The sequence below is a fragment of the Lampetra planeri genome, chromosome 19, assembly GCF_965212315.1.
Source record: "Lampetra planeri chromosome 19, kcLamPlan1.2.h2, whole genome shotgun sequence".
NCBI classification, from domain to species: domain Eukaryota; kingdom Metazoa; phylum Chordata; class Hyperoartia; order Petromyzontiformes; family Petromyzontidae; genus Lampetra; species Lampetra planeri.
In genome coordinates, this window is record NC_136125.1 from 7879908 (window position 1) to 7907538 (window position 27631).

The 27631-nt window shown below is 52.0% G+C and overlaps 1 protein-coding gene across 1 annotated transcript; it reads left to right on the forward strand.

Moving 5' to 3' along the window:
- On the forward strand, positions 1-27588 carry LOC144724041 (neuronal membrane glycoprotein M6-b-like). Its single transcript, XM_078602867.1, has 7 exons — positions 1-319; positions 16965-17169; positions 19040-19199; positions 19845-20019; positions 22521-22594; positions 23512-23577; positions 24678-27588. The coding sequence occupies exons 1-7, from the start codon at positions 316-318 to the stop codon at positions 24756-24758; spliced, it is 765 nt and encodes a 254-aa protein (XP_078458993.1). The 5' UTR covers positions 1-315; the 3' UTR covers positions 24759-27588.
- The last annotated feature ends 43 nt before the right edge of the window (positions 27589-27631 follow it).

A 27631-nucleotide genomic window follows, 5' to 3' on the forward strand; every position in this document is an offset into this window, starting at 1 on the left:
CCCACCCTCCTTATAACTCTCCCTCTCTCTCCTTCCCCTCCCTCCTCAGAACCAAACATTTTTTCCAAACCAAGTCACGTTCGCTTGCTCGGAAGCGCCAGGACGCGACCACGCGCTTGGCTATTCCGTGCACAAAGCTGCTCGGAGCGCCGCGCTCTCTCTCTCTCACACACACACAGCCCTCTCTCTCTCTCCCTCTCTCTCTGTCTCTGCGTGTCTCTTTTCTTCACGCACTGCCCCACAACAACCACCACCACCGCCACCTACAACCGCAGCAGCAGCAACTTCGCATCTTCCGAGTGGACTTACAGCGTCATGGGTGAGTGGCAGAGCGCAGTGCGTTGCACACGCATGATCGGTTTGCTCTTGCCATCTTTGCAATGTGTGTACGCACGCTGAACTTCTTTCGCGCCGTACGTAGCCGACCGTTTTAATCGGAGGTGCGGGGGAATGACAACGCAACTAAACGCAAAAAAACAGTTCTAAAGAAAAGCGTTGCTGGTGTGAAGACAATAAATGATTTTCGGATGACACTGCTGCTGCTGTTGTTGTTGTAGTACATGTATATACTGTATGTGTGTATGTGTGTACACAATACAAGAGGTGCCGTGTTCATTGACGGACGTGGTGGTAATTAGAGGCCGTGAACTTGACACACGGCACGGCTCGGGCGGTGGTGGGGGGGGGGGCCTTGATGCACGTGTTTACATTAGAGCAATTCACGCAATTGATTTGTGGGTGGGGGAGGTGGGTGGATGGGGCTTGGGGGAGCTGTGGTGGGCTAGGAGTGCGTATGTCGAGGGATCGGCAGAGATTAGGAGGGCAAAGCAGGCGCGGGATGCTGCGACAACAACAGCATCAGCAGCGTCAGCACCCGACTCGAAGGGAATTAGCCAATGAACTTTCCGCAGGAGCCTCCTGCGGAAAGCATCGCGAGACTCGAGCGAGGCTTTCGTAGCTCAGAGAGGTGACGTCACCATTGTTGTTGTTGTTGTTACACAATAGCAGCCGTCTTCGATGGGAGACTGCCCGGCCACTGCTCGGAGCTGCGAGGTGGCTACGGTGATGGCAGTAACTGTGCAATGGAATTATTGAATCGGTCTGTGCGGAGTTTTTGAGCGTCGGGGTTCCTGCGGGTTCGCTGGTTGAAGCCAAAACGATTGTTGAACGGAATTGGCCGAACATTCCGATGTGGCAGGATCAAAGTGTGATTATAGAACAACGATGATGACGACGACAACAACATCACGAGTGAGATCATGTGGCATCTCGAATTTAAATGAAATTGGCCAAACATCTCCCATGTAGCAGGACCCTCCTGATTAAAATAGTTCTGGGAGTCGGTGAGAATGTAAAAAACAAAAAAATACATTAATACGCGCGCGTGTTTATGAACATATTTACCACAACAACAACAACAACCACTTCAACCACATCAACAACAACGACAGCAGCAGCATCAGCCAGACATATCAGAAGAGGCGTATACATAGGCGACGGATGGTGGACTCTTGACGCACGTACGGGGGAGGATGGCAGAGCGGGTATTTATGGCTCATGAGCCGTAGACCCCCCCAGTACGGGAGACCTGCGCATGGACTATTTTTGTACGTACGCTCCTCCCTTCCAATTTCTCGCCGGTCACGGCTAACGTTAGTGGCGAGCGGTGACTGAACCCCATCCCGTCAGCACCACCGCCTCCCTCCCCCGTAGCCCACCCACCCGCGCGCTCACCCACCACTTCATCAACACGCACTAATCGTGGGGAAGTATGGTCAAACAACCCCCATGACCGATGTGGCGTGGGTAAAGCCTCCATCGTGACATACCCCCTTGATCTGTTCAGAACCGACACTTGTTTGGCCTCCCAGTGTCAATTGCCTTTGCGGCAGTGCCTCGCCGAGTCTCAATGCCCTCTTTTCACGTGGCTCCTGCTCCATTAAGATTGTGAGATGTTTGGGCCAATTCTATCTCGAATAAGAATGTGCCTTCATGCGGGAAAACGCCGGAGATCCCGAAGAAATCCCAACTCGCACACATCCATACATATGGGGGGCGGGGGTGGTGGCAAGAGTCAAAGTTCCGCACAGATGGATTCAAGAATCATTTTTTGCACTTGCCATTTACTGGCCAGCTCGCAAACCCAAACCGACAAAAGACTAAAACTAGAAAACTATTTTTATTTTGCCAGGCAAGGCCCACTGAGCTACGTCGCTTTTCAGAAGCGACCTGGCCACAAATGATAGTTCAACGAAGTGGCTTATCAGATGGAAATGTATAGCAGCCAAATACTCTGAAACGCATGTTGAGTCTAAATGTGGAGGGTGCAAACCAGAGGACCCGGAGAAAAATCCACGCCACCACCACGGGGATAGAGAAAGAGACACGCAAACTCTAAATACACAGCAGGCGTCAGGGTCGGGGTCGAACCCACAACCGCCTGTACACCAGGCGAGGTAGTTAACATCTCGCCAACAGCCATTGAAAGTACTGTACTAGCCAGGCTCAAAACCTGCTGAGCTTTTGACGGGGGGGGGGGGTCAGGCGGGTTCCGGATGGTTTGCTCGTAGGCGCGAGACACGCAGAACAATTGGGGCGCTGTTGCGGGTTTAATGCGTTGGCAGGGGGTGTTTAGTTTAGGGCGCAAGCAAGCTCTGTGTGTCGGCGTCTCTGTGTGTGTGTGTCCCCTTGTGTCAGGCATTCTCCCCCCCCTCTCTCTCTCTGCTCTCACTCTCGCTCCCGGGTTCTCCGTGTGCTTATTGACTATGCTGTCATCACGGTCAAAACAGCAACGAAGCTGTTGTGCGTCCACATTTGAGCCCTCTCGTGTAAGACACTTCGTCCACGCACCCCACACTGATACAAAGATAAAGATCACCACCCTGTGTAGCCTGAATTGATCGTTGGGGCAAGGGCTGTGAGCGAGCACCTGTGAAGGCCGGGGCATCAAATGAAGGGGGTGGGTGGACAGCACCACGCCCGACCGCCTTTGTCTCCCCAGTGCTGTTGTTTACCCGCTGCACCAGGTACAACTCAGTTAAGGCTGCGTAGTGCGCTAACCATTACGCCACCGCTCCCCACAAGCACACACACACGCGTGCACACGTACAAAGATGCCCCGTATAGTGTTGGGGCAAGTGCCGTTAACGAGTTCCAATTAAGGTTGGCACGAGGGGCACGTACCCACAAAGACAAAGATCCCCCGTATAGCCTTAACAGACTGTTGGGGCAAGTGCTGTTAGCGAACAGCTATGAAGGCCGGCACGGCACGCGAGGGGGTGGGTGGCCAGCACCGCGCCCGGCCGCCTTTGTCTCCCCAGTGGCGATGTTTACACACCGCACCAGGTGCTCATTCGAGTTTGAGTCAATCTAGGGGAGGCCCAGGACCGGTTCAGATAATCGTCACCGGTGTTGACCGTGAACGGGGATCGAACTCAGGTCGCCGGCACAACAAAGAAAAAGACCCCCCGTGTAGCCTTAACAGACTGTTGGGGCAAGTGCTGTTAGCGCGCAGCACCGATGAAAGCCGGCACGAAGCACGAGGAGATGGGTGGCCAGCACCACGCCCCACCGCCTTTAACTTCCTCGTGACGATGTTTACACATCGCCTTGGGTACTCTTTTGAGGCTGAGTCGACCTCAGGGAGGTTCATGGCTAGTTCCCGCAAACGGGAATCAAACTCGTGTGGCAGAGTACACACACGTGCAAAAAATACCCACAACACCATTCTTGCACGAACCCTCACCACCACCCACCATTACCATCCTAACCTCTCACCCCCACCCCCACCCAGCACCTCTCACTTCCATCCCTCACCCCTACATCCCCACCCCCACCCCTCACCCCTCACCCCCACACACCACCTCCCAATTCCATCCCTCACCCCTACATCCTCACCCCCACCTCTCACATCCATCCCTCACCCCGACACCCTGACCCCCACCCCACCCCCACCCTCATTCATCCCTCACCCCGAAACCCTCACCCCCACCCCTCACCCCCCACCCCTCACCCCCCACCCCTCACCCCCACCCCTCACCCCCACCCCTCACCCCCACCCCTTACATTCACCCCCCACCCTCACCCTTTATAAGAACTCTAGGAGCGCGGTTGCGTTGGGAGGCATCGCTGAGCGCGCGACTGATCACGCATGCGGGGCACGTGCACGGCGCAGTGGGGAGCAGAGAGAGAGAGGGGCCAGAGAGAGGCATGGGGAGAGACACACAGAGAGAGATGCATGGGGAGAGGGAGTGGGACAGGGAGAGAGAGGCATGGGGAGAGACAGAGAGAGAGAGAGGCATGGGGAGAGAGAGAGGACCAGAGAGAGGCATGGGGAGAGACACACAGAGACGCAGAGAGAGGGGCATCGGGAGAGGGAGTGGGACAGGGAGAGAGAGGCATGGGTAGAGAGAGAGAGGTATGGGGAGAGGCAGCGAGGGGGGACACATAGAGGGATAGAGGGAAAGAGACGGAGAGGCAGTCAGAGAGAGAGAGAGACGAGAGGCACATACATACAGATATATACAGAGAGAGAGAGAGCAACAGACACTACGCAAATAGTTCGAGAGAGATCGACTGACAGAGGCACACAGGGGCAGACAGCGAGCGAGCGAGGGAGACAGACACGGAGATGGACAGGCTCACGGAGAGACAGCGAGAAAGAGACAGCCAGACGGATTCAGAGACAGGAGGGACACAGTCAGAGAGCTAAGGCGAGAAACACGGAGATAGTTAAGGAGATACAAAGGGAGAGGGGGGGGGTCCGTGTGTTGAGGCAGAGAGGATAAGAAAGCGGAGAGATTGCGGCTGGAGGATGACGTCGGGACACTGATTCGCCATGAGAAAGATGAGTGATAGGAGAGAGAGAGATATTCGAGGGAGATTTGTATTCAGCGGAGCTCTAAGAGGCAGGATATCCATGTATTCAGCAGAAGAGGTAGCGGAGACAGGGGAGACATTCAGAATCGATAGATGTATTCAAAAGTGATAGAGATACACAGCATAGGAAGATAGGCTAATGATAGAGAGATAGATACATGACAGGCAGGTAGACACATAGTGTACATGGACGAATAGATCTAAAGAAAGACAGGGTTGGATACACTCATAGACTGATCAACAGAGAAATAGATGGTCAGATGGCTTTTATTTATACCAGGTGAGGGCCCAACGGGTAACACCTGGGCTCCGTTACGTTGCCACAAACACACACACACAAAGATCCCCCGTGTAGCCTTCATAGACTGCTGGGGCAAGTGCTGTTAGCGAGTAGGAGCTATGAAGGCAGGCACGGCACACGAGGGGGTGGGTGGCCAACACCACGCCCCGGTCGCCTTTGTCTCCCGAGCGGCGATGTTGACAAACCGCACGAGGTACTCATTTAAGGCTGAGTCGACCTAGGGGAGGCCCAGGACCAGTGTAGCGGTTAGCGCGCTGCCCTATGAACCCGGCCTACCCGAGTCCGATTCCCGCTCACGGTCACCACCAGTGACAATTATCTGAACCGGTCCCGAGCCTCTGCTAGGTCGACTCAGCCTCGAATGAGTACCTGGTGTGATGTGTAAACATCGCCACAGGGGAGACAAAGGCGGCCGGGCGTAGTGCTGGCCACCCACTCCCTCGTGTGCCGTGCCGGCCTTCATAAGTGGTCGCGAACAGCACTTGCCCCAAAAGTTGGTTCAGGCTATAAGGGGGATCCTTTGTGTACTTGTGTCTTTGTGGAATAACGCCCAGTGCTTCATCTCGTATGGAAGGGCCCGGAACGCAGTTCCCAGAATGATTCTGGCCGATGAAGCGAGTCACCCGGAATGTGCCCGATCCTGGCAAATCTCGGAAGCTAAGTAGGGATTTTTTTTTAACCTGGACAGCATTTGGATGGGCGGCCACTACGCACAAACAACAACAACAACAGAGAAAACTCAACACATTCGTCAATAACACTGTGGCATTGCGAGCAAACATCAAGTCGGCGACGTTTCGTGCAATGGCCCTTCTTCATAGCACGTGCACAATCAGGATGTCATGGGGTTTCAGGGGCTACGTGATGGGCAGCAGAGGGCGGTGCATCAACTTGAATTGTTGTACTGCACTTCCACGCTGTCGGTATCTATGCTTCCCGTGTTCACCAACTCGCACTGGCCAGCGTGGTGAAGTATGGTCAAATCATCTGTATGACCACCGCCAGTGCGTTGGGAGTCCTTCATCCAGCAGTGGATTTGACAAAAGGTACACGTGAGATGACGTTTCGGGCGATGGTCCTTCGTAGAGCAGAGATAACGAAGGGGTGGGGGGAGTCGTGAGTTTTGAGACAGATTCGGGCATGTTTTGTCCATGTTGTTGACTCTAAAAGGATGTGAAATGTAACGACTGATGGAGAGATTGCTATAGAGAGGGGTGGGGGGAGGGAGAAGGATCGAGTGGGGGGGGAGGAGTCACACAGAGCGACAGAGAGAGAGTTAGACGACAGACAGACAGAGAGAGTGTGAGACAGACAGACAGAGAGAGTGAGTGAGAGAGAGAGTGAGTGAAAAGGGGAGTGAGAAAAAATGTTTGGAAGAGATACAAACGGGGCAAGGGAGAGGGGGTGAGAGTGCGAGAGAGGCGCGTGGGAGAGCAGCAGAGAGAATAGTAATGAGTGTGTGCGGGTCGTGGCGCGGGATATGCACCGCCCCCTCGTGTACCGTGCCTGGTCTCAATAGGCGTTCGCTAACAGCGTTTGCTCCTCGGGACCTAATTAGGCATTTGTGTACGTGTGTCTTTGTCTTCGTGTGAGATCGGCGCGTTACGAAACCCAGTGATCACAGTAACGAATCCCGCTCACGGTCACCGACAGGACCGGTTCGGATAGTCTTCCAAATATACAGCAGGCGTCAGGGTCGGGGTTGAACCCATAACCTCCTGTATACCGGGCGAGGTAGTTAACATCTCGCCACTCGCCATTCAAAGTACTCTACTAGCCAGGCTCAAACGAGGGACAGGATTATCCGAACCGGTCCTGGGTTTCCTCTAGGTCCACTCAGCCTCAGACGAGTACCTGGTGCGATGTGTAAACATCGCCACAAGGGAAACAAAGGCGGCCAAGCACGGTGCTGGCCACCCACCCCCTGGTGGGCCTATCGGCCTTCATAGGTGCTAGCGATCAGCACTTGCCACTAAAAGTCTGTTAAGGATATCTATGTAAGTACAGTACGTAGGTGGGGAGCGGTGGTGCAGCGGTTCGCGCAACTCTGCTACAATCACGGCCATCTGGGTTCAATTGCTGACAAATAGAAAACAATGGCGAGTGATATCTGATCATGTGCTGGGACTCCCCTAAGTCGACTCAGCATTAAACGAGTATGTGTGCTGTGTGTGAACTTCCGCACTGGGGAGGCAAATGCGACCGGTTGTGGTAAATCGGCCACGCCACTGATTGCCCCAACAGTCTGTTAAGGGTCACGCCGTGACCCCCTCCTGCCAGCGAGCCTTTGCCAGTGCGCGTGACCTGCAAACGGACCTAGCATGGCACAATCGCCACGACGATGTCTTTGTAAGATTTACAATCGGCGTTCTTGAAAACCTCCTGATATCAACATGTAATGGGACTAGCTTCAAAATAACGAACTCAAACATTGCATTGGAAACGTGAGTGTTCGCACTTTTCTAAATATAATAATGGAACTCGACTGCAATTGTTCCAAATGTGATTCTTATCCCCCTTCCAGAACAATTTTAGGAAATTCCATCGGTCAGGAAGTCAATGGTTAGCGTCTCTATCTGATGACCGCGTGTGTGAGATGAAGCGATTGGGTCCCAGATTTGAAGCTTTCGTGACTGTACGATTGGGTCCCGCTCATGGGCATTTGAAGCGAGGCAGACGGATTGTGGCATCGCAGAGGGATGGTGCCGACTCGAGTTAGGCTTTCATCCAGCAGTAGATAGACCATGGCAAGGGGTCTGGAATCAAAATAGCAGCAGCCACTTTTTCGAATTCTATATAGAAAAAACTCAATATATCACGTGAATACGAGACGGCGGCGGTCATTAATAAATAACGCCACGAAGCAGTACTTTAATAGCTCCGGAGCAGAAATTTGCCGACCCCTGACCATTGCTCATGATGATGGAGATGAAGAGAGGAAAGCCAGAGAGGAGGTGGTGATGGAAGAGTGGCAACATGCAGAGGGTGACATTGTGGGTAGGCAGGTTAGGAGATGGGTAGCTATCGGGTGTGCAGGCGGTGCAACTGCACAGGGACCGTGAGCCGGAGGGATACGACGAGGGGAGGGGGGTTGTACGGCGTGGCGGTGGTGGCATTTCATTCCGTTCGCCAGGGCCCATGCCAACCGCGCTACGCTACGCCACTGTGGGTGAGAGTGCAAAGGGGGGAGAGAGAAAAGCAGAGAGAGAGAGAGCGAGAAGGGAGGGGTGGGGTGCAGAGATAGACACGGGGGAGTTAGAGACAGAGACACAGAGTCATACAGACACACGCCGAAGACACGGAGAAACAACGATACAGAGAGACAATAAAGAGAGGCAAATCAATGATAGGGGAGAGAAGACAGGGAGATAGGCGTATTGAGGACAGACAACAGAGTGGACAGACGGTAGACACACGAGGAACAGAGACACAGTGAGAGACACGCGCAAGGGCACAGAGACAGATAGATGCTCGTGTACATATAGATGGAGGGAGAGACAGACAGCCACGAAGAGAGATAGGGAGCCTGGTACAGAGGCACAAATACACATTCGTGGAGAGACGCAGAGGGGGCCACATGGAGATTGAGAGAATCGGTGAGACACAGCGAGACAGAGAGACAGGGCGAGGCAGTGAGAGAGACAGAGAGACAGGGCGAGGCAGTGAAAGAGAGAGAGAGAGACAGGGCGAGGGAGAGAGCCAGGGATAGCTCTTGCTGGCATGGACTCACGGGTTTCTGGAGCGAGAGAGCGTGCGGCATCACAAAGCTCCCTGTGTTCCTCCGCTCTTGTGTTCCTCCGCTCTGCTATGTAGCACTTTTTTTTGCCCTAAAGAGGCGCGTGCAAGCGTCCAGCCTTCACACCCGGGACGCGCGCCAACTCCGGCAATCACATCGCTGCGCGGGTGGGGGGTGGCTAAAGCGACGCTTGTACTCACGCACGCACGCGCGCGCCGCAGTGGGGGGTGATGTGTTTGCGTATGTACCTGTGTGTGGGCCTCCTCAATTGTGCACCTAGCCTGGCGCAGGTGCTGTGGGGTGTTTTGTGTGTGTGTTTTGTGCGATATAGCGTGTGCATGTGTAAAGAGGGGTGGCACAGTGGTTAGCGCGCACTGGGATACGACCACAGAATCCCGAGTTCGATTCCCACTCGCTGTTAACGGCAGTGGCGAGTGACATCTGAGCCGATGATGGGTCTCCCGTAAGTTGATTTCAGCCTTTAATGTGTTTAAAACGCCAGCATTTGGGGAGACAAAAGCGGTCAGGTGTGGGACGTTGCCACATGATCTCTCACTAGCAGCACTTGCCCCAACACACTGCCTACACTGGGGGTCTTTGGTACATGCGTGTGTACTATTATGATGGTTGTTACGCTAGTTTACCCATCAACCAATCACCGAGTCTCAAGGCTCCCTTTCAGAAGTGTCTTGCCAAGTTTTCAGAGTAGGGGCAAGGGGTGGCGATGTTGCTGCTATGTGGAATCTCAATTGAGTAAATTTGCAGGTGATATTTGAACGTCGTGATGTTTCTGGTCAATGCCAGTTATAATTGTGGCGATTTAAAAAATAATTATAGCGATGGGAGGAAATGAGAGAAGCCAGAGGAAACCGATGCAGAACACGGGGAGAACATATACATTCCACACAAAAAGTCGGCCGAGGCAGGAATCGAACCTAGGAGTTTTTTGGTGTGTGACACCGGTGTCATCGCTGTCGTGTGTAAGTGGATGTGGCACTCGGGTCAGCCCCGTGACCTATCCTACCAGCCAAGCCTTCCTCACTTCACGTGATGGCCTTAAAGTGCACCTCGCCTGGCACAAGCGCTGCTCAAGCGCTGTGGTAACGTCACCGTCACTGAGTCGGCAAAGAGCGGCTATTGTTGTTGTGTATCTGCGTGCGTGTGAGAAGTTTTGTCTTTGAGTGACTTCTAAGTCAGAGCCCCAATGTAATCATGAGCGCGGCGATGTACAACGAAGTCAACAACGGCAAATCGATGTTGACTTCCCTCTAACCAGTTGCAAGTTTACCGACCCCGGAGGTAATGATGATGATGATTGCAATGACAACGACGATGATTTGATGAGGGTCGTGTGGGTGGTGGTTGATGATAGCGGCTTAGTCGATGTTGAAGATTGATGTTAGTGGATTTGATGATGATGACGACAACATAGTGGTGGTGGCTGGTGGTGTTGATGAAGGTGGTGTTGATGGTAGTGGTAGTGGTGTTGATTGCGATGTAGTGGTCTGATGATGATGACAATATAGTTAGTAGTGGTAGTGTTGATAACGATGGTGTTGTTGATGATGCTTGTGGTGGTGGTGTTGATCACGATGTAGAAGTTTGATGATGGTGGTAGTGACAGTGTTTTGATGACGATAATATTGGCGAAAATGAAATAACTGTCACTAACCCCTGGCTTGACAAACTCAACCCCCCGCCCAAAAAAAAAGAAACCTCACTAAGCCTCCGTCCCCCGATGCACGAGGCTTTTCCGTGATCAATAATGAGGGCTCTTCTGTGAAGAGACCCTCAATTCCAGCCTTCATTAATTAATTCCTTCGAAGCAACTGTGACACGCAGGGCGGAGAGACAGAGCAACCTTAAAACAAACGTAGTATTCATCATAATCATCATCAGTATAAAAATAATTGTATCATCGTCGTCAGGAGCAGATTAAAGGCGGCAGCATCATCAGCATCGCTCAGCTGAAAGCAACGCGATCAGAAACTGCGACAGTGAGACAGACAGACTGGTGACAATGAGAGAGAGACGGTGAGCTTGAGGCAGTGAGACAGACAGAAAGACAGAGAGAGAGACACGGTGAGTTTGAGACAGTGAGACAGACAGACAGAAAGACAGAGAGAGAGAGGCAGGGAGCGACAGACAGACACTGGGAGACAGACAAACTCGGGAGACAACGCATTTTCTCCACTCGTCCCAGCTGTTGACGTGGACACGAATCGACTCGCTCTTCATCACCACCACCGTCGTCATCATCATCATCATCATCAAAATCTCATCGTTCATATTCTCGTCGTTGCTTTGCGAGTCTAAAGTCGGGTTTCGCAGTCGTCGAGTTGACGTTATGCGGGGGACGTCAGTCTCGGAGGTTGCTACAAATCATAGGCGAGAGTAACTCGGGTCTCGTCCAAGCCGCGACAATCGTCGACGTCCTTGGATGTTCCTAACAACGTCCACGACGACTTTGTTGTTGTTGGATCAGCGGCGGAGCGGTGGCGCAGCGGTTAGCGCAGCCGCGCTGCGAAAACCCCTCCAACCTGAGTTCGATCCACCGGCACACGAAACGCGGCTAACGTCAGCGGCGAGTTATATCTGAGCCGGTCCCGTATCGCCGCATCCGCCTCCCTTCTCTGCCAACACCGCAGCGACCAGCGTGGTGAAGTATGGACAATTAACCCTCCAACCCCCCAAGCCCCCCCCGTGACACACACAACGGTGGGGGAGGCCCTTCATCTCGCAGTGGGTTGAGTAAGCGCCGTGGAGTGTTATTCTGTATGAGACGTCGTGATGGAAAGCCGGTGCATGCAGACGCTAACCCGAGCAGCGATTAATTTACATCTCTTACGATAGAGGGGTTCGTAACGCGTACAACTTTAGTCCTGTACATTATAGGAAAAAACGGGAAAACGACGGTCGTTATAACAATCTGAGATAGAAGGGAGGCTGACCACAACTAAATAAATCAGGGCATTATCATCATCGTCGTCATCGTCGTCTTGATCATCAACATCGGCCATCAACCCATCAGCAGCAGCAGCATCGGCACCAATCGACGGGGTAATCGCGAGAAAGTCAGCGGAAGAGGAGGCGAGTGGACATGGCAGCGAGCATCGCGAGCGAAGAGGAGGAGGCGTTGGGTATGAGGAGCAAGCACACACACAGACAGACACACACACAGACAGACACACACACAGACAGACACACACACACACAGACAGACACACACATAGACAGACACACACATAGACAGACACACACATAGACAGACACACACACAGACACACACACACAGACAGACACACACACAGACAGACACACACATAGACAGACACACCCACAGACAGACACACAGACAGACACACACATAGACAGACACATACACAGACAGACACACAGACAGACACACAGACAGACACACACAGACAGACACACGCACAGACAGACACACAGACAGACCCACACATAGACAGACACATACACAGACAGACACACACATAGACACGTCTCTCTCGTGTCGTCGTTGCTCGCACAAAGATGAAGACCCCCCCCCGTGTAGCCTGTGACAGGCTGTAGGGGCAAGTGCTGTTAGCAAGCACCTACAGACACACAACAAAGACAAAGATCCCCCGTGTAGCCTGTAACAGGCTGTAGGGGCAAGTGCTGTTAGCAAGCACCTACAGACACACAACAAAGACAAAGATCTCCCGTGTAGCCTGTGACAGGCTGTAGGGGCAAGTGCTGTTAGCAAGCACCTACAGACACACAACAAAGACAAAGATCTCCCGTGTAGCCTGTGACAGGCTGTAGGGGCAAGTGCTGTTAGCGAGCACCTACAGACATACAACAAAGACAAAGATCCCCCGTGTAGCCTGTAACAGGCTGTAGGGGCAAGTGCTGTTAGCAAGCATCTACAGACACAACAAAGACAAAGATCCCCCGTGTAGCCTGTAACAGGCTGTAGGGGCAAGTGCTGTTAGCGAATAGCACCTACAGACATACAACAAAGACAAAGATCCCCCGTGTAGCCTGTAACATGCTGTAGGAGCAAGTGCTGTTAGCAAGCACCTACAGACACACAACAAAGACAAAGATCCCCCGTGTAGCCTGTAACAGGCTGTAGGGGCAAGTGTTGTTAGCAAGCACCTAATGTGTTGAGGTGATGTGTTGTGTGTATGTGAAGGAGCGGGCTACGTGATCCCCGGAGCCAATGAGGGGGCATTCAATATTGCATATAAAGTGCACTAATTCCGCTAAACCACAATCTATAATCTTTGGGGTTTTTTTCGGAATAGTAAAGAGCACTTTTTCTTTTTAAACAGAGTAACGTTTTTTGAAAGATTCTCACTGATAAACCTTCTGGGGTTTGTAAGACCATGTTTTTTTTGCACAGTAGCACCGAGTGTTGAGCAGTGGTTCAATGTAACGGTGCAGTTACAATGCAAAGCTTCAGTTAATACTGGTAGGAACCACCTGGTTCCACCAGCCCACAGGGGATTATTGTGTCCGTCCGTCGTGCGTCCAAAATGGGAGGGGTGGGGCTGGGTGGAGAGGGGAGGGTGGGAAGGGGCTGGGTGGGGAGGATGGGGCTGGGTGGGGGGTGGGAGGGATGGGGCTGGGTGGGGAGGGGCTGGTCACCCCGTGGTGCCCTTATAAAACTCAACGTTTAACCTACTCACGCCGGCTTGTGCCCGCCCTCACAGTCGGGCATATTTGCGGAATACACCACGCCGCCGTTGCCCCTGGCCATTGACCGAGCAACCCAACGTCCCTACCAGTTCCCTCCGCAGGAATGTGTTGCAGACCCCACAGGCTTAGAGACTGGAGAGCAATTAATTGAACTTCAGGGTGATGGATTTTACCTCACATTTCACTCACACAGTGTCACATCTAAAGGATGACATTACTCGGACAACAACATTATTCTGGGGCACAGCTAACAACAAACAAAACTCAACCCATTCATCAATAACACTACTGTGACCTTGAAAGGAAACATAATAGCCGACGTTTCGGGCAATGGCCCCTCTTCATCGCACATCAATAGCTATCACCAAATGCTTTGTCATCTGGAGCGTTGCTTGTAAAAACCGATGCGAGTGGGGATTTCATTGAGCATTAACGCAGTCGATGGGAGCAATGACCCTGGTGCAACACGCGTGCTGCAATGGTGGACGCCAGGTGAATCGTTACACGATGTAACACGTTTTGTTCCTGTGTAGTAAGTGTCATTTTCTAATTGCTTATGACTCAAAAGTATAGAAAATGGCTATTATTCCACACAAACTTTGTTGTTGTGACCAAGACTTTACGTGAAGGAATGACACAAATGCACACGTTTTCTCATTGAAAATAGGTAAACTTCAAAATATCACTGTCCTGGTTAGGAAATGACACTTACTACCCAGCAACAAAAAATAAATAAATTTGTTACACAGCGTTATTAATGCAGTGGATTAATGATTAACCTGCTTTTGTGTCCTGGTCACAAAAGCAAAGTTTGTGGGGAATCATAGCCATTTTCTGTACTTTTGAGGCATAAGCAATTAGAAAAGGACACTTACTACCCAGGGAGAAAAAAAATGTTTTTGTTACACAGTGAATCAGAGAGTTGGCGGCGCCCTTTGCACGGATGAGAGAATCAGCGAGCCGTCATTATCGTCCCCGCGGCTCTCGGAGGGTGCCACGAGAGAAGTGAACTCCGTGGACGAACGAGAAGCTGCAGTGTGGCTGACGGGGCAACTGACTACACGAATCGCGGCAGGGGGGGGGGCGACACAAGTCGACGGTGGATGCGAGCAGTGCCGGATGAAGCTAGTGCGGGGCCTGTAGGATACGTTATAAAGGGGCTCTAAATAAAAAAAACACAAATATTAAAACACACATTTTTAACTTGCATAGTAAAGTAATTGTATGTTTTCATTTGCTACACAGCCAGATATTACGACAAATCGCTAACTTTAAACACCCAGTCGTTCGTAAAAGTTGAAGGCGGTATAGTACTATAGTAATAGAACAACTTGAAAGCATCTAGCGCGGGGCCCTTGAAAGTGCGGGGCCCGTAGCGTGTGTAGCTACTTTTGCTACGAGGATAATCCGGCACTAGATGCGAGCGTGTTCGTTTACGACATAATTGGTGGCTGGCCAATTGATGCTTAGGCACCGGCCGTGGCTCGCTCGTGCAGCCAGTGGGGTTAATTTTAGACGACAGGCGAGCGGGAATCATGCACATATCAGGAGTCGCAGCGACACGTGTGGGAAACAGTTCAATTAATAACCCGTGACAAGTTGAAATTTTGGAAATTACGCGCGCCCGGTTGGGTTTCTGAAAGTGTTAATGGAGGAAGCAAACAGATTAACATTGTTTTCGTGCCTCGTGCATTTTTTGTCTCCCAATTATGGCCTCCGATGAAACTTGCATCTCTAACTGTGCAGTGTCAGACAGTTGTTGCCAAAGATAAGATTCAATAATCTGGATTCTCCAGGTCCCCCGCCCCCCACACCACCACCTTCTGCCAGAAAGGTAATGATGGCAGTTTCTTGAGACAGGAACAAAAATCAACAAACCGTCACTCGAACTTCCTATTGTGCCTTGTTGTTGGGGGGGACAGATTGAAGGTTCGTTAGTATCGCCGTGCACTCCGAATAAAGGGAGCGAGTGGCGTTTCAGCAACGACAATGCAGGCCCAGGCTCCAGCACGCGCAACGATGGGATTGCTGAGAAAAGCTTGCGCGCAGAATTTCCTCCCAGAGCTAGCTAAATCCATCCGTGCGGGACTGAAAGATGGTCCACGTGGAGGGTGGTTCGACAGTGGCGAGGCCGTGAGAGCGCCCGGTGTGGTCATGACCGGAGAACCAAATGCAGATCTTCTACGCTGCTGGCATGAGCAATCGAGGAGGCTGCTGGGACCAGGGAGTTGAGTCGAGGGGTGACTTGGTGGAGGTCTCTCTATTGGTGACCCTTAAAAAAATGTAGCCAACCACACGGAATGACCAGTCACATTCACGTTGGATTATCACATCTCACAGTCGTGGGCCTCCCCTAGGTCGACTCAGCCTCAAATGAGTACCTGCTGCGATGTGTAAACATCACCACCCGCAAGACAAGGCTCGGCCGGGCATGGTGCTGGCCACACCACCGCTCTCGTGTGCCGTGCAGCCGGCCTTCACAGGTGCTACTCGCGCATGGCACTTGCCCCAAAAGTCTGTCGAGGCTACTATGCGTGTATGTATGTTGATCTTTTTTGCACTGTACATAGCCAACCGTGTTAATCGGAGATGCGGGGGGAGGGGGGTGTGGACATACAACTAAACACAAAAAGCAGTTCTAATAAATTTGTTTTAAATTTAGATGAGTGAAAAGCAGAGGTGTGGACTCGAGTCATGTGACTTGGACTCGAGTCAGACTCGAGTCATGAATTAGATGACTTGCGACTCGACTTGGACTTGCATAACAATGACTTTGTCCCACCTATGAGATGTGGACTCGAGTCATGTGACTTGGACTCGAGTCAGACTCGAGTCATGAATTTGATGACTTGCGACTCGACTTGGACTTGCATAACAATGACTTTGTCCCACCTCTGGTGAAAAGTGTACAGCTCCCAGTGGCTTCCAAATTTCAGAAGGAAGAGTGTTCCAGACGGCCGCAGAAGCGCATCTGAAAGCGCGTGACGGCCGGGTACGGGTGGCCGGGTATCGGGTAGGGTACGGGTATCGGGTACCCGATTGCGACCTCTGGGGCACAGCGGTGACTAGGAGATGTTAACTTCCACGCCTAGCATACATAAGGTCGTGGGTTCGATCCCCACCCTGACGATGTCTGCTACTGTATATTAGTAGTTTGCATTTTCCCCCCGTGGTCATGTGCATTTTGCTCCTCTAGTTTTTCCCTCCCCATTCAGAAAAAAAACAAATCCACAAAAAAGGTACCCGTTTGTGACCCTGGTGCGGCCGGGTACGGGTAAGGAATCAAAACCCATTTGCGACCTCTGCTGTGCTCTCACTATGCAGGGGGGGGGCACCTTCTGCTCTTTTGTGTGTGCGCAGGGTGCCGCCGCCGCTGCTCGCGCTGCGTGGGCGCCACGCCGTGCGGCTCGCTGCTCGCCACCGTCGTGTGCCTGGCCGGCGTGGGGCTGTTCTGCGGGGCGGGTCACCAGGCCCTCGGCGCCACCGAGGAACTGCTCCGCCACCGCTTCGCCTACCCCACGGACGACGGAGGGGAGGATGGGGAGCGGAGAGGGATCGGAAAACTGTGAGAGCAGCGGTTGTAAACTATGAACTAGAAACTATTTTCTATTTTACTAGGTAAGGCGTAAGGCCCAGTGATGATGATGATGAAGGCCCACTGAGCTATATAGTTATTTTTCGGAAGTTACCTGGCCACAAATGATAGCTAACGAAGTGGCTTATCACGTGGAATTTTATCGCGACCAAATACTCTAGACGCATGCTTTTGGATGTGGAGGGGAAAAAACGGAGAACCAGAAAAAAACCGGTGGGGAAAAATCCACTCGACCACGGGGAGAATATGCAAACTCCAAATATTCAGCAGGCGTCAAGGTCGAGGTCGAACCTCCAACCTCCTGTATACCAGGCAAGGTAGTTAACATCTCACCATCGCGACACCCCTCGTTGTGTAGGGGGGGGAAGGAGTTGTGGTGATCGTGGTGGTGTCGCATCATGGAAAGGGTGGTAGTGCTATTGATGATAACATGATCATGGTGAAAAGTGACTATCCTGGAAGATGATGATAGTACGTAATGATGACATCGCATATAGTGCTGCGGAAAAGTGTACGATGTAATTTGGTGTGCTGTCTCTTGTGATGTTGTTTCAAGTGAAGTTTATTTAACCAGGTGCGAACTCAAGAGACCAGAATGAGTCTCATTTGCAAGAGTGACCCGGGGTATTAGTTTGCGAGCAGGGGGCGATGATTGCTGCCATGTATAATCTCAACTGAGTCATTTGCGGTGTTAATTTTCAAATATGGCAAATTTGCACCATGACGTTGGCACACTCGTCACGGGATCTTGAAAGTCCACGGTGTTTGAATGCCACGTAGTATTATCGTGGCTAATACGCACCGCATTAAGAATCAATTCAAACCGTTAACCTCTGCAACGAGCTGCGAACGCGCTAATACAAGGCCGCGATGCCACCCGCGTTATGAATCTGGTATCGTGATGTCACCATCATAATTTACTTATTTTTCCAGGGAAAGCCACACCGACTCATAGGATTTTTTTTCTTGTAAAATGTTTTCAGCCAATTAATGGTGAGTGTTTATTTTACGAGTGGGAGGGCACCGGAGCACCCGGAAAAAAAACCCATATGTGCGAGGGGGCAACGCTGTATCTCCCCGTTCAGATGGAATAAACGGACAGCGATTAGTCCACTTGCGCAGGCACTGGGGTGGGTGGATAGCAGCACGCCCGACCGCCTTTGTCTCCCCAGCGCAAGATTTACGCATCGCACCAGGTACTGATTTGAGGCAGAGCGAACCTAGGGGTGGCCCAGGACCAGTTCAGATAATCGCCATTGGTGTCGGCGGCAGTGAGCGAGAACCGAACTCGGGTAGCGCAGCGCATTAACCGCTACGCTACCGCTCCCCCAAGCAACATAGCCACCACCAACCACCACCGGCCCCACCGCCACCGCCGCCGCACATCTGCCGTGATGCCCGCGCGTCCCGTGACCCACGTCGTGAAGTGGGCCGTGCGTGTGTCCCGCGCGTCCCCCGTCGTGAAGTGGGCCGTGCATGTGTCCCGCGCGTCCCCCGTCGTGAAGTGGGCCGTGCATGTGTCCCGCGCGTCCCCCGTCGTGAAGTGGGCCGTGCGTGTGTCCCGCGCGTCCCACGTCGTGATGCGGGCCGTGCGTGTGTCCCGCGCGTCCCACGTCGTGATGCGGGCCGTGCGTGTGTCCCGCGCGTCCCACGTCGTGATGCGGGCCGTGCGTGTGTCCCGCGCGTCCCACGTCGTGATGCGGGCCGTGCTTGTGTCCCGCGCGTCCCACGTCGTGATGCGGGCCGTGCGTGTGTCCCGCGCGTCCCACGTCGTGATGCGGGCCGTGCGTGTGTCCCGCGCGTCCCACGTCGTGATGCGGGCCGTGCGTGTGTCCCGCAGGATGGACGTGCTGCGTTACGTGCTCTACGGCCTGGCCGGGGCCTTCTGCCTCTACGGCGCCGTGCTGCTGTGCGAGGGCGCCGCCTCCACGCGCGCTCGCCGCCGCTCCTACAGCGGGGGTAGCGGCGCGTCCGCGTGCGCCACCTGCGTCAGCGGCTGGGTACCTAACGCCTCACCCCCCACCCACTCCCCCGTCTATACTTCACCCAGTGTTGTTCTTCATTGCAAGGACCGTGGGCCGCCAGCGGCCCCAGGTGGACTTTGGTGCGGCCCCCGACAATGGACGAATATGAAAACACCCCCCGTCATCGCGCTGTCCAACCCAATGGTTTAAAATTTGTAGCGGCCCTCACACCGACGTGTGGCCACCCTCTGAAAGTGAAGAACACTGGTTTAACGCGTAGGCATAATAAAGGTTTTATTGGCGGTTAGATCGCGTAAATATAAATGTGTCGTTAACCCCCCACCACCCGACAGCCAATTAGTAAAGTTTGTCACGTAAATAAAACGAGCAAATGAATGACTACTTCAGCACACCGGTGTGTTTGAGATTAAACTCACACACATTCACAATCTGAGTACGAAGACTTCACAATTCTGCAAATCGCCTGAAAACGTTGGTCGCAATCACCAGCGGTGATGGTAGTGCTGATGAGCCTATTAGAGTGGATATGAAACCCATGAAAACATAAAGTCCTCGAACCTTCATAGGTGCTCGCTAACAGACACTTGCCCCAGCAGTCTGTTAAGACTAAACGAGGTTTTTTTTTGTCTTTGTGCGTGCGTGCGTGCGTGCACGTCCCAGTTCATCCTGCTGACCTTCGTGCTGGCACTCGCGTGGCTCGGAGTGTTCGGCCTCTCGGCCCTGCCCGTCTACATGGCCGCCTCCGTGCTCTCCGCCTGCCACTCGGTGACCCCCCCAGCCGGGTCACCCGCCCCGCCGGCCCCCAGCCGCGTCTGCGTCGACTTGCGCCAGTTCGGTGAGGATGGGCGCCGTCTCCTCCCCTTGCCGCTGTTTCTCCCCACCCCCCGTCCCCGTCCCCCCCCGTCCCCCGTCGTTCGAGTCTCGTATTCGCACCTCCGATCAGCGTGGTTGGCTACGTACGGTGCGAAAGAAGTTCAGCTTAAAATACGCTGCCAAGCTTAGCAGTGTTCGTTGGAGCGCTGTCTTTCACGCAGCTGTCTTCACCTGAGGACGGCTGCTTGTGTTGTGGCCGAAACGTCGTGAGAATTTTATTTTGTTATGTTTTATTTTTATTATTTCCCTTCTACGTGACTTTACCGAAAGAACCAAGAAGAGGTACATACAGTACATTCGTACCTCCGATCAGCGCGGTTGGCTACGTACGGTGTGAAAGAAGTTCAGCTTAAAATACGCTGCCAAGCTTAGCAGTGTTCGTTGGAGCGCTGTCTTTCAGGCAGCTGTCTTCATCTGAGGACGGCTGCTTGTGTTGTGGCCGAAACGTCGTGAGAATTTTATTTTATTATGTTTTATTTTTATTATTTCCCTTCTACGTGACTTTACCGAAAGAACCAAGAAGAGGTACATACAGTACATACAACAACGGCCTTGCCCTTCATTCGACCCAGGAAAGCCTCGTGGCTGAGCCACACGAGATGGCAGGATAGCAATGGATTGTTAAATCAATCTGTGCAGAGCTTTTGAGTGCTACCCGCTTGAATGCATTGTGGGTTTTCTCTTGCCCACGTGGTTTTGTCCCGCGTGAAGTGAAATGTCGCTTCTTTGACTTCGAAATTGTATTTTTGGAAGCATCCTCGTGAGGATGTATATAATCATTCAGCTTCCTCTGTATTTTAATCCGATCTGATCTATGTGCCCGTAAGGTGGGCAGGAGATGACAGTACAGCCATGGGCTCAGTCCACGCACAGATTCAATGTATTGGGTACGCCTGTGGATGAAATCCTCTGTGAAGCCAAGGTCATTGCTACGAAGTTTTCTATTCTGTATAAGTCTGTTTTTATTATTTTACACTCTAGAACTTGTTTGCTGTAAAATATTTGTATATATGTATTTGTATAAACTATTCAAAAATAAACTTCTGTTTGCCAGCGAACTTTTACAAAAACTTGAATAAATCACCACTCCGGCGTGGGTGGTGGTCCACCGCCAGGGGCGGAAATTCCAAATTTTTATGGACAGTCAAGAGTCTCTCCAAAAATAACGGCCGTCACTGTTGGCTCGCCCCGTACTTTGCGACGATAATTTTTAAATCAATCGCGGAGGAGCGAGCTGATTGCACTGCCAGATGATTTGAAACGTGCGCGACATGTCCCCCAATCTTCCTGTTTGGGCAACTAACCTCACGGGTGCCTCGGTTTGCATCACGAGCCCAGCTTCTAAATCGAGCTATTTACGGCAGCGGATGTGTAACGGTGTCCCATTTCGCGATGTCGCTCGTCAATCGTCGTGCTTGCACCTCCCTACACCTACTCCTCTTCCCTGCTCCACTCCCTTGCACTGCATACCTCCACCTTCGCCACCGCCACCAACACACACTCGCCTCCACTTTACCCGCCATCGTCGCCCACTCTCTCTTGAACCGTCACGACTCTTGCCCCACATCTCTGTCGCAATGCTAATGCCGCTCTCCACATGTGCGTGTGTGTCTGTGTGGGGGGAGCGGTAGTGTAGCGGTTAGCGCGCTGCGCTATGAACCCGGCGACCCGGGTTCGATTCCCGCTCACGGCCAACACCAGTGACGATTATCTGAACCGGTCATGGGCCTCCCCTAGGTCGACTCAGCCTCAAATGAGTACCTGGTGCAGTGTGTAAAGTTCGCCACTGGGGAAGCAAAGCCGGTAGGGCGTTGTGCTGGCCACCCACCCCCTCGTGTACCGTTCCGGCCTTCATAGGTGCTCGCTAACAGTACTTGCCCCTACAGTCTGTTAAGGCTATACGGGGAATCTTTGTCTTTGTCCCTCCGCCCGTGCTGCCCTGTGTTCTGATTCTGTTGTCTAAATCTACTTTGTCGCTTTGCTTCTTCCGTCCTGCCCTTGTGAACCCTCGGAACTCGCACGCACTGCATACACAACTTAACGCACACACAACTTCACCCACCACGCACACAACCGGCATACACAACGCTACACACATAACCTCTGCACTGACACGCACACAACTGCACACACGCAACTTTACACACACAACACCGAAATATGTACACAAACACACACGAAACTCCTCCGCGTACACCGCACAACACTCACAATTTTGCAAACAAACAAAACCCGCCATACACAATGGCACGCACATACACACACGACGCACATATACAAACCAACACACGATTCCACGCACACACACACACACAAAACTCCGCATGCATACGTACAAATACCTTCACACGCAATGTCGAGCACAACCCTGTACGCACACAACACTTGCGCACGACTGCACGCGCACACACACACACGCGCACATGCACGCTTCCCCATCCCAACGTGCGCGTGCGCGAACAGGCGTCATCCCGTGGAACGAGACCGCGGGGGTGCTGTGTGACACGCCGCTGAGTGACATGTGCGACAGCTCCGAGGTGAGGCCGGCTTGCAACGATTCCGTGATAAAAAAAATTGTCGGCAATAAAAAAATCTCACCATTGGAACCTCATTTGTCAGTAAAAAATATGATAATTGTTTTTTTACCCTTCTATCTGGCAACAAAACTGACACCTTTTTTTACAAGGAGTCATGTTTGCATAGACCACATGATGGTGCATGATGGTGCATTGTCTTTGAGTTGTGCGCCTTTTGGCGTCATCTGGTCCAACCCATGTGAGACTAGGCTCTAAGGAAAGCTGTCTCGGGTGTGGACCAATCAACTTCAAGGACAGTGCATATATTATCAGAGTTATGTTTTTTGTTTGCATTATGGCTGCAGGTATTGTGGTCTATGCAAACATGACTCTTTGTAAAAAAAGTGTCAGTTTTGTTGCCAGATAGAAGGGTAAAAAAAACAATTATAATAAATAATCTATTCAACTACTCAGCTATTTTTTGTTTTAACCAGGCACATCCCACTGAGCTATTGAGCTCTTTTTTAAATACGACCTGGCCACAAATGATAGCTCGACGAAGTGGCTTATCACGTGGACATTTACAGCAGCCAAATACTCTAAATGCGTAGCGTTGATTATAAACGTGGAGGGGGAAACCGGAGGACCCGGAGAAAAATCCACGCGACCACGGGGGAGAGACACGCAAACTCCATATCTCGCCACCGCGTCATTGAATCTGAGCTTGTGACGTTCTAGACCCGAACCCGAATCAGAATCTTTATTTTAACTGGATGAATCCAATGAGCTATGAAACTATTTTTTCACAGATGTCCAGTATGGGCAGGTGCTCACTGAGCAGACGCAATCGAGCAGTCGTAACCGCTGAATCCCCTCTCTGTAACCCCTTTCCTGGCCCCGGGCCCCCACCCTCCTCCCCCCTGCGCCAACCCCCGCAGTTCACGACCGCCTTCTACCTGTACGCGGCAGCGAGCGCGGGAGCAGCGCTCACCGTGCTGTCCATGGTGAGTGCGGCGCGTCAACAACTCCCGGGCACCGCCTTCGTGCCGTCACCCCGGCGGTCGTAAAGAAAGACGTGGCCCAGACACGCACGCGGCTCTTCCCTTGGATTTTGGGGTCAGGCCGTGTGATGCTCCGGCCAAATTTTTTGTCGTAAGACCCCTCCCTCTCCACGACCCCACGCTGCCAAACGAATAAAATTTTGCCACGCGGTGCACCGGTTCAAGTTTAAGGACGATTGCCGCAACTAAATGTAGCAGCAATTGGATACGTGGCGTGTCACTCGAAACCGCATCGAGCATCTTCAGGAAGATTCAGGGAGTCGGGAATTAAAAAGGAGGGAAAATCTATCACGAATCACAATATTGGCTGTTACGTTAGCTCTTCTCTAGTAGCTGCAAAGACAAAGATTCCGCGTATAACCTTAACAGACTGTTGGGGCAAGTGCTGTTAATGAGCACCTATGTGGCCAGCACCACGTCCAGCCGTCTTTGTCTCCCTAGTGGCAATCTTTACACAGCACACCAGGTACTTATTTGAGGCTGAGTCGAGCTAGGGGAGGCCCAGGATTGGTTCAGATATTCGTCACCAATGTTGGTCATGAGCGGCAATCGAACTCGCGTTGCAGGGTTCATAGTGCTGTGCGCTAACCGCTACACTACTGCTCACCCCTCGAATAGCTACACACCTAGGCTGTAACACGCATGCTTTGGTAATGAGAAACAAGTTTGGGGAAATAGTGCGTACGCGTCTATTATGGAATGCTTTCCAAACACTTTGGCTTGGGCAGGATGCGTCGCTAGAAGGAACGATGGCCGGTGGTTGAGACTAATAATGGAGTTGCAGTCGATGGAAGGAACTCGCCCAAGAGTACGTCCGCCATGGAGATGGAGTGATGAGATCACTTCGTGTCCTGGTGCTAAAGATGGATTTTTGCATCGCAAGGCCATGAGAGATATTGACAGCTTGGGGAGGCCTCCATCCATTAATGGGTAGATCACAGCTGAATATGATGATGATGATGATGATCAACCGTGGCCCTTGACCCCACCATGATCCCTGGCTTGACCCTCTGCCTACTCCATGCTGTGCCACGTGTCCGCAGCTCATCTACTGCTCCGTGCTGGTGTACAACTTTGGGGTCTCGCGCCTCTACCGACGGGAGGATTACTGCACCAAGCTGTGAAGGGAGCAGGCGTCCAACTCCCACTCATGCCCACGGGGCACCCAGAGATCGGCAGAACAAAGGGGGGCAGAAAAACGCTTACGCACTCACTCACCGACTCAATCGCTCGCTCGCTGACTTGCTCACTCAATCACTCGCTTGTTTACTCACGCACCCACTCACTCAATCTCTCGCTTACTTACCATAGCACTTGTGCCAAGACCCCTCTCCAACCACCACGCATCTCTCTTCCCCTCCCCCCCGAGTTTTGTCAACGATCCACAGTTCTATGGCAGGGGCCAGTCTCTCCATATACGACAACCACTGTTGACTGCCCATGAAGTGGTACCTATTTTATCGACCCCAGAGGGATAACAATGATGGGCTGAATCGATCTCTTAACCCAGGATCAAGCTCACAACTTTCCGACCGTGTGTTGTATACTCTGCCGTAGTCCTGCCATCACTGTGATGGGTTCCGTGGGGTTTTAACTGCCAACGTTAAATAAATGGCTGGGGACTGCATGATCGCGACAGCATTGTCTGCCACACGGGGCTGGTGACAGACACCTGGCCACCAATTGCCGTGACATTGACAATGAGAGTTAAACAGGGCGCCGCGGTGGCGAGATGTTATCTGCCTCGCCTGGTATACAGGAGGTCGTGGGTTTGACCTCGACCCTGATGCCTGCTGTATATTTGGAGTTTGCATGTTCTCCCTGTGGTCGCGTGGATTTTTCTCCGGACCCTCCGGTTTTTTCCCTCGACATTAGAAAAAACATGCGCTTTATTTGAACGCTATACATTTCCACGCGATACACCACTTCGTTGAGCTATAATTTGTGGCCAGGTCGCCTCTGAAAAAGAACCGTTAGCTCAGTGGGCTTTACATGGTAAAATAAAAATAGTTTATAGGGTTCACAAAGGCCGTGTCAGAGTCACCGAGAAAGTTCCAAAGGGATACCCGGGTTCGAATCGGTCGGGGGTTGCTGCCTCCCGTGATGAAAGCGGCTTCGGCTTCCCAAGGGAGGTGACGACTTCATGGTCTCAGACCTGGGTCACTGATGACAGCACACACAGAAAAGTCCCACCGCGTATAAGGTAGTTTTCACATAAATATAGAACACGTTTAGCGGTGAGGATTTAAGTTTCGGTTCGAGCGTTGTCATTTCGACAAATGCTGTTAACAAGGCACGTGTGCCAATTATTGTGGAATTTATTTGAGGCCCAGTGAAGGTGACATCGGCGGTGCGATGTCACCTTCCCCACGGGCGTACTGGAGCACAAAGTGACGCAACCGCTCAGCTGCGATCGTTCCGACAATGGAAATCTATTCGTCTCGTGACGCCCAGAGAAGCACAAATTGGAATTATAATTAAACGCATTTTAAGGCACATATATATATTTTAAAGAAGCAAAAATAGATTTTTTTATTCTTTCAAAATACCACCAGAGCACCGGAAACACTGGGTAGGTGGAGCAAAGGAAGTTTCAGAGGTCGCTCTTTGATCGTCGAGTACTGAAGCACAGCGTTTAATTGCGTAACGAGACCTCGTAATTGGTATAATTGTAGCGATCGGGCTCGAGCAGGGGTGGGAAACGTGCGGCCCACGTGCCAGATGCGGCCCACGGCTTCACTTGGGTAAGGTCCGCGTCCACACGAGGGCGACTGCCACTTCGAAACGGCCCACAAAACGATCTTCATCCGTCACCGCGGACACCCCGCACGCGTGGATTTTGCCCGGGTGCTTTGGTTTCTTCTCACGTGTTAAACACTCATTAATTGGCCGATTACACCTTCGTATATAGAGAGGATGGCAGAGCTTGGGGGGTGGGAGGGAATTTGGCGCTGGTTCACTGTCTGGATGTTGTTCCTCTTGTGTGGCGTGATACAAGTTGAAATTATTATTAATCGGTCACCTGTTTCCTTTCACGGAGTTCTGAGCACACGGTCAATTGCGTGGCGAGCCACTGAATGTGCTTCAGAGTCCTATTCGGCCCTCGGTAAGGTAAAAAAAAGTTATATCTCTAAGGCAGATTGTGACCTGTAGACCCGCGTTTCCAATCACACAAAACACGAAGTCTATTCTTTGTACACGGGAAAGGCTGACTGAGTTCGAAGACTCATTTTTACGCTGGGTCCTGCTACGTCGGGATGTTTGGCCATTCCATCGATGAGTGTGTGACTTGTGGAAAGGCAAACAGGAGTGCGTGGAGAAAACTGATGCACACGTGGGGATAACACACAAACGGATTTAATCCACAGACAGAACCACGCCCTATGTGGATCAAGCCGATGGCTGTACTGCCATCTCCTGCCCCTCCCCTCTCTCAGTCCGAGATGTCAGATTTGAAAATAAGTGCTCAAAAGTGAATCAACTACTTGCTAACAGCATGAATAATTCTATACGTCCTTGCTAATAATTTAAAATCCCTTCGAGGCAAATACGCCTTCGAGGCAAGCACATGTAGTGAACTTATAATCACAACAATATAGTCACTTTATTCAAAATAAATTAAACGTCATAGAAAGCATACATTCAAAGTGCACCCATTTTTAGTGCAAGGTGCACACCAGACCAAACAGAGTGCACCCACCCACGTGCTGAGACAAGGCTCTGCTCGCACGCGCGTGTGATTGGCCGGCGCGTTTCGACGACTTGCCCCCTGCCCCGCCCCCTGCCTGCACGCTAACCCCCCCACCACCCCACACAGGAGGGCTAGACTTTTAGTGTGGCACCGTGCGTGTTTCTAGCGTTATTTCCCGCAATAGACTTTATTTTTGTTGGAGTTGTGTGTTTTTTTTAAACTAGTCCAATGTTGAGTATTAATAAAATGTGCGTAGCGTTTTAGGCGACTTTGATGTCGTGAAACTTGTATGTGGTGAGGTCATCG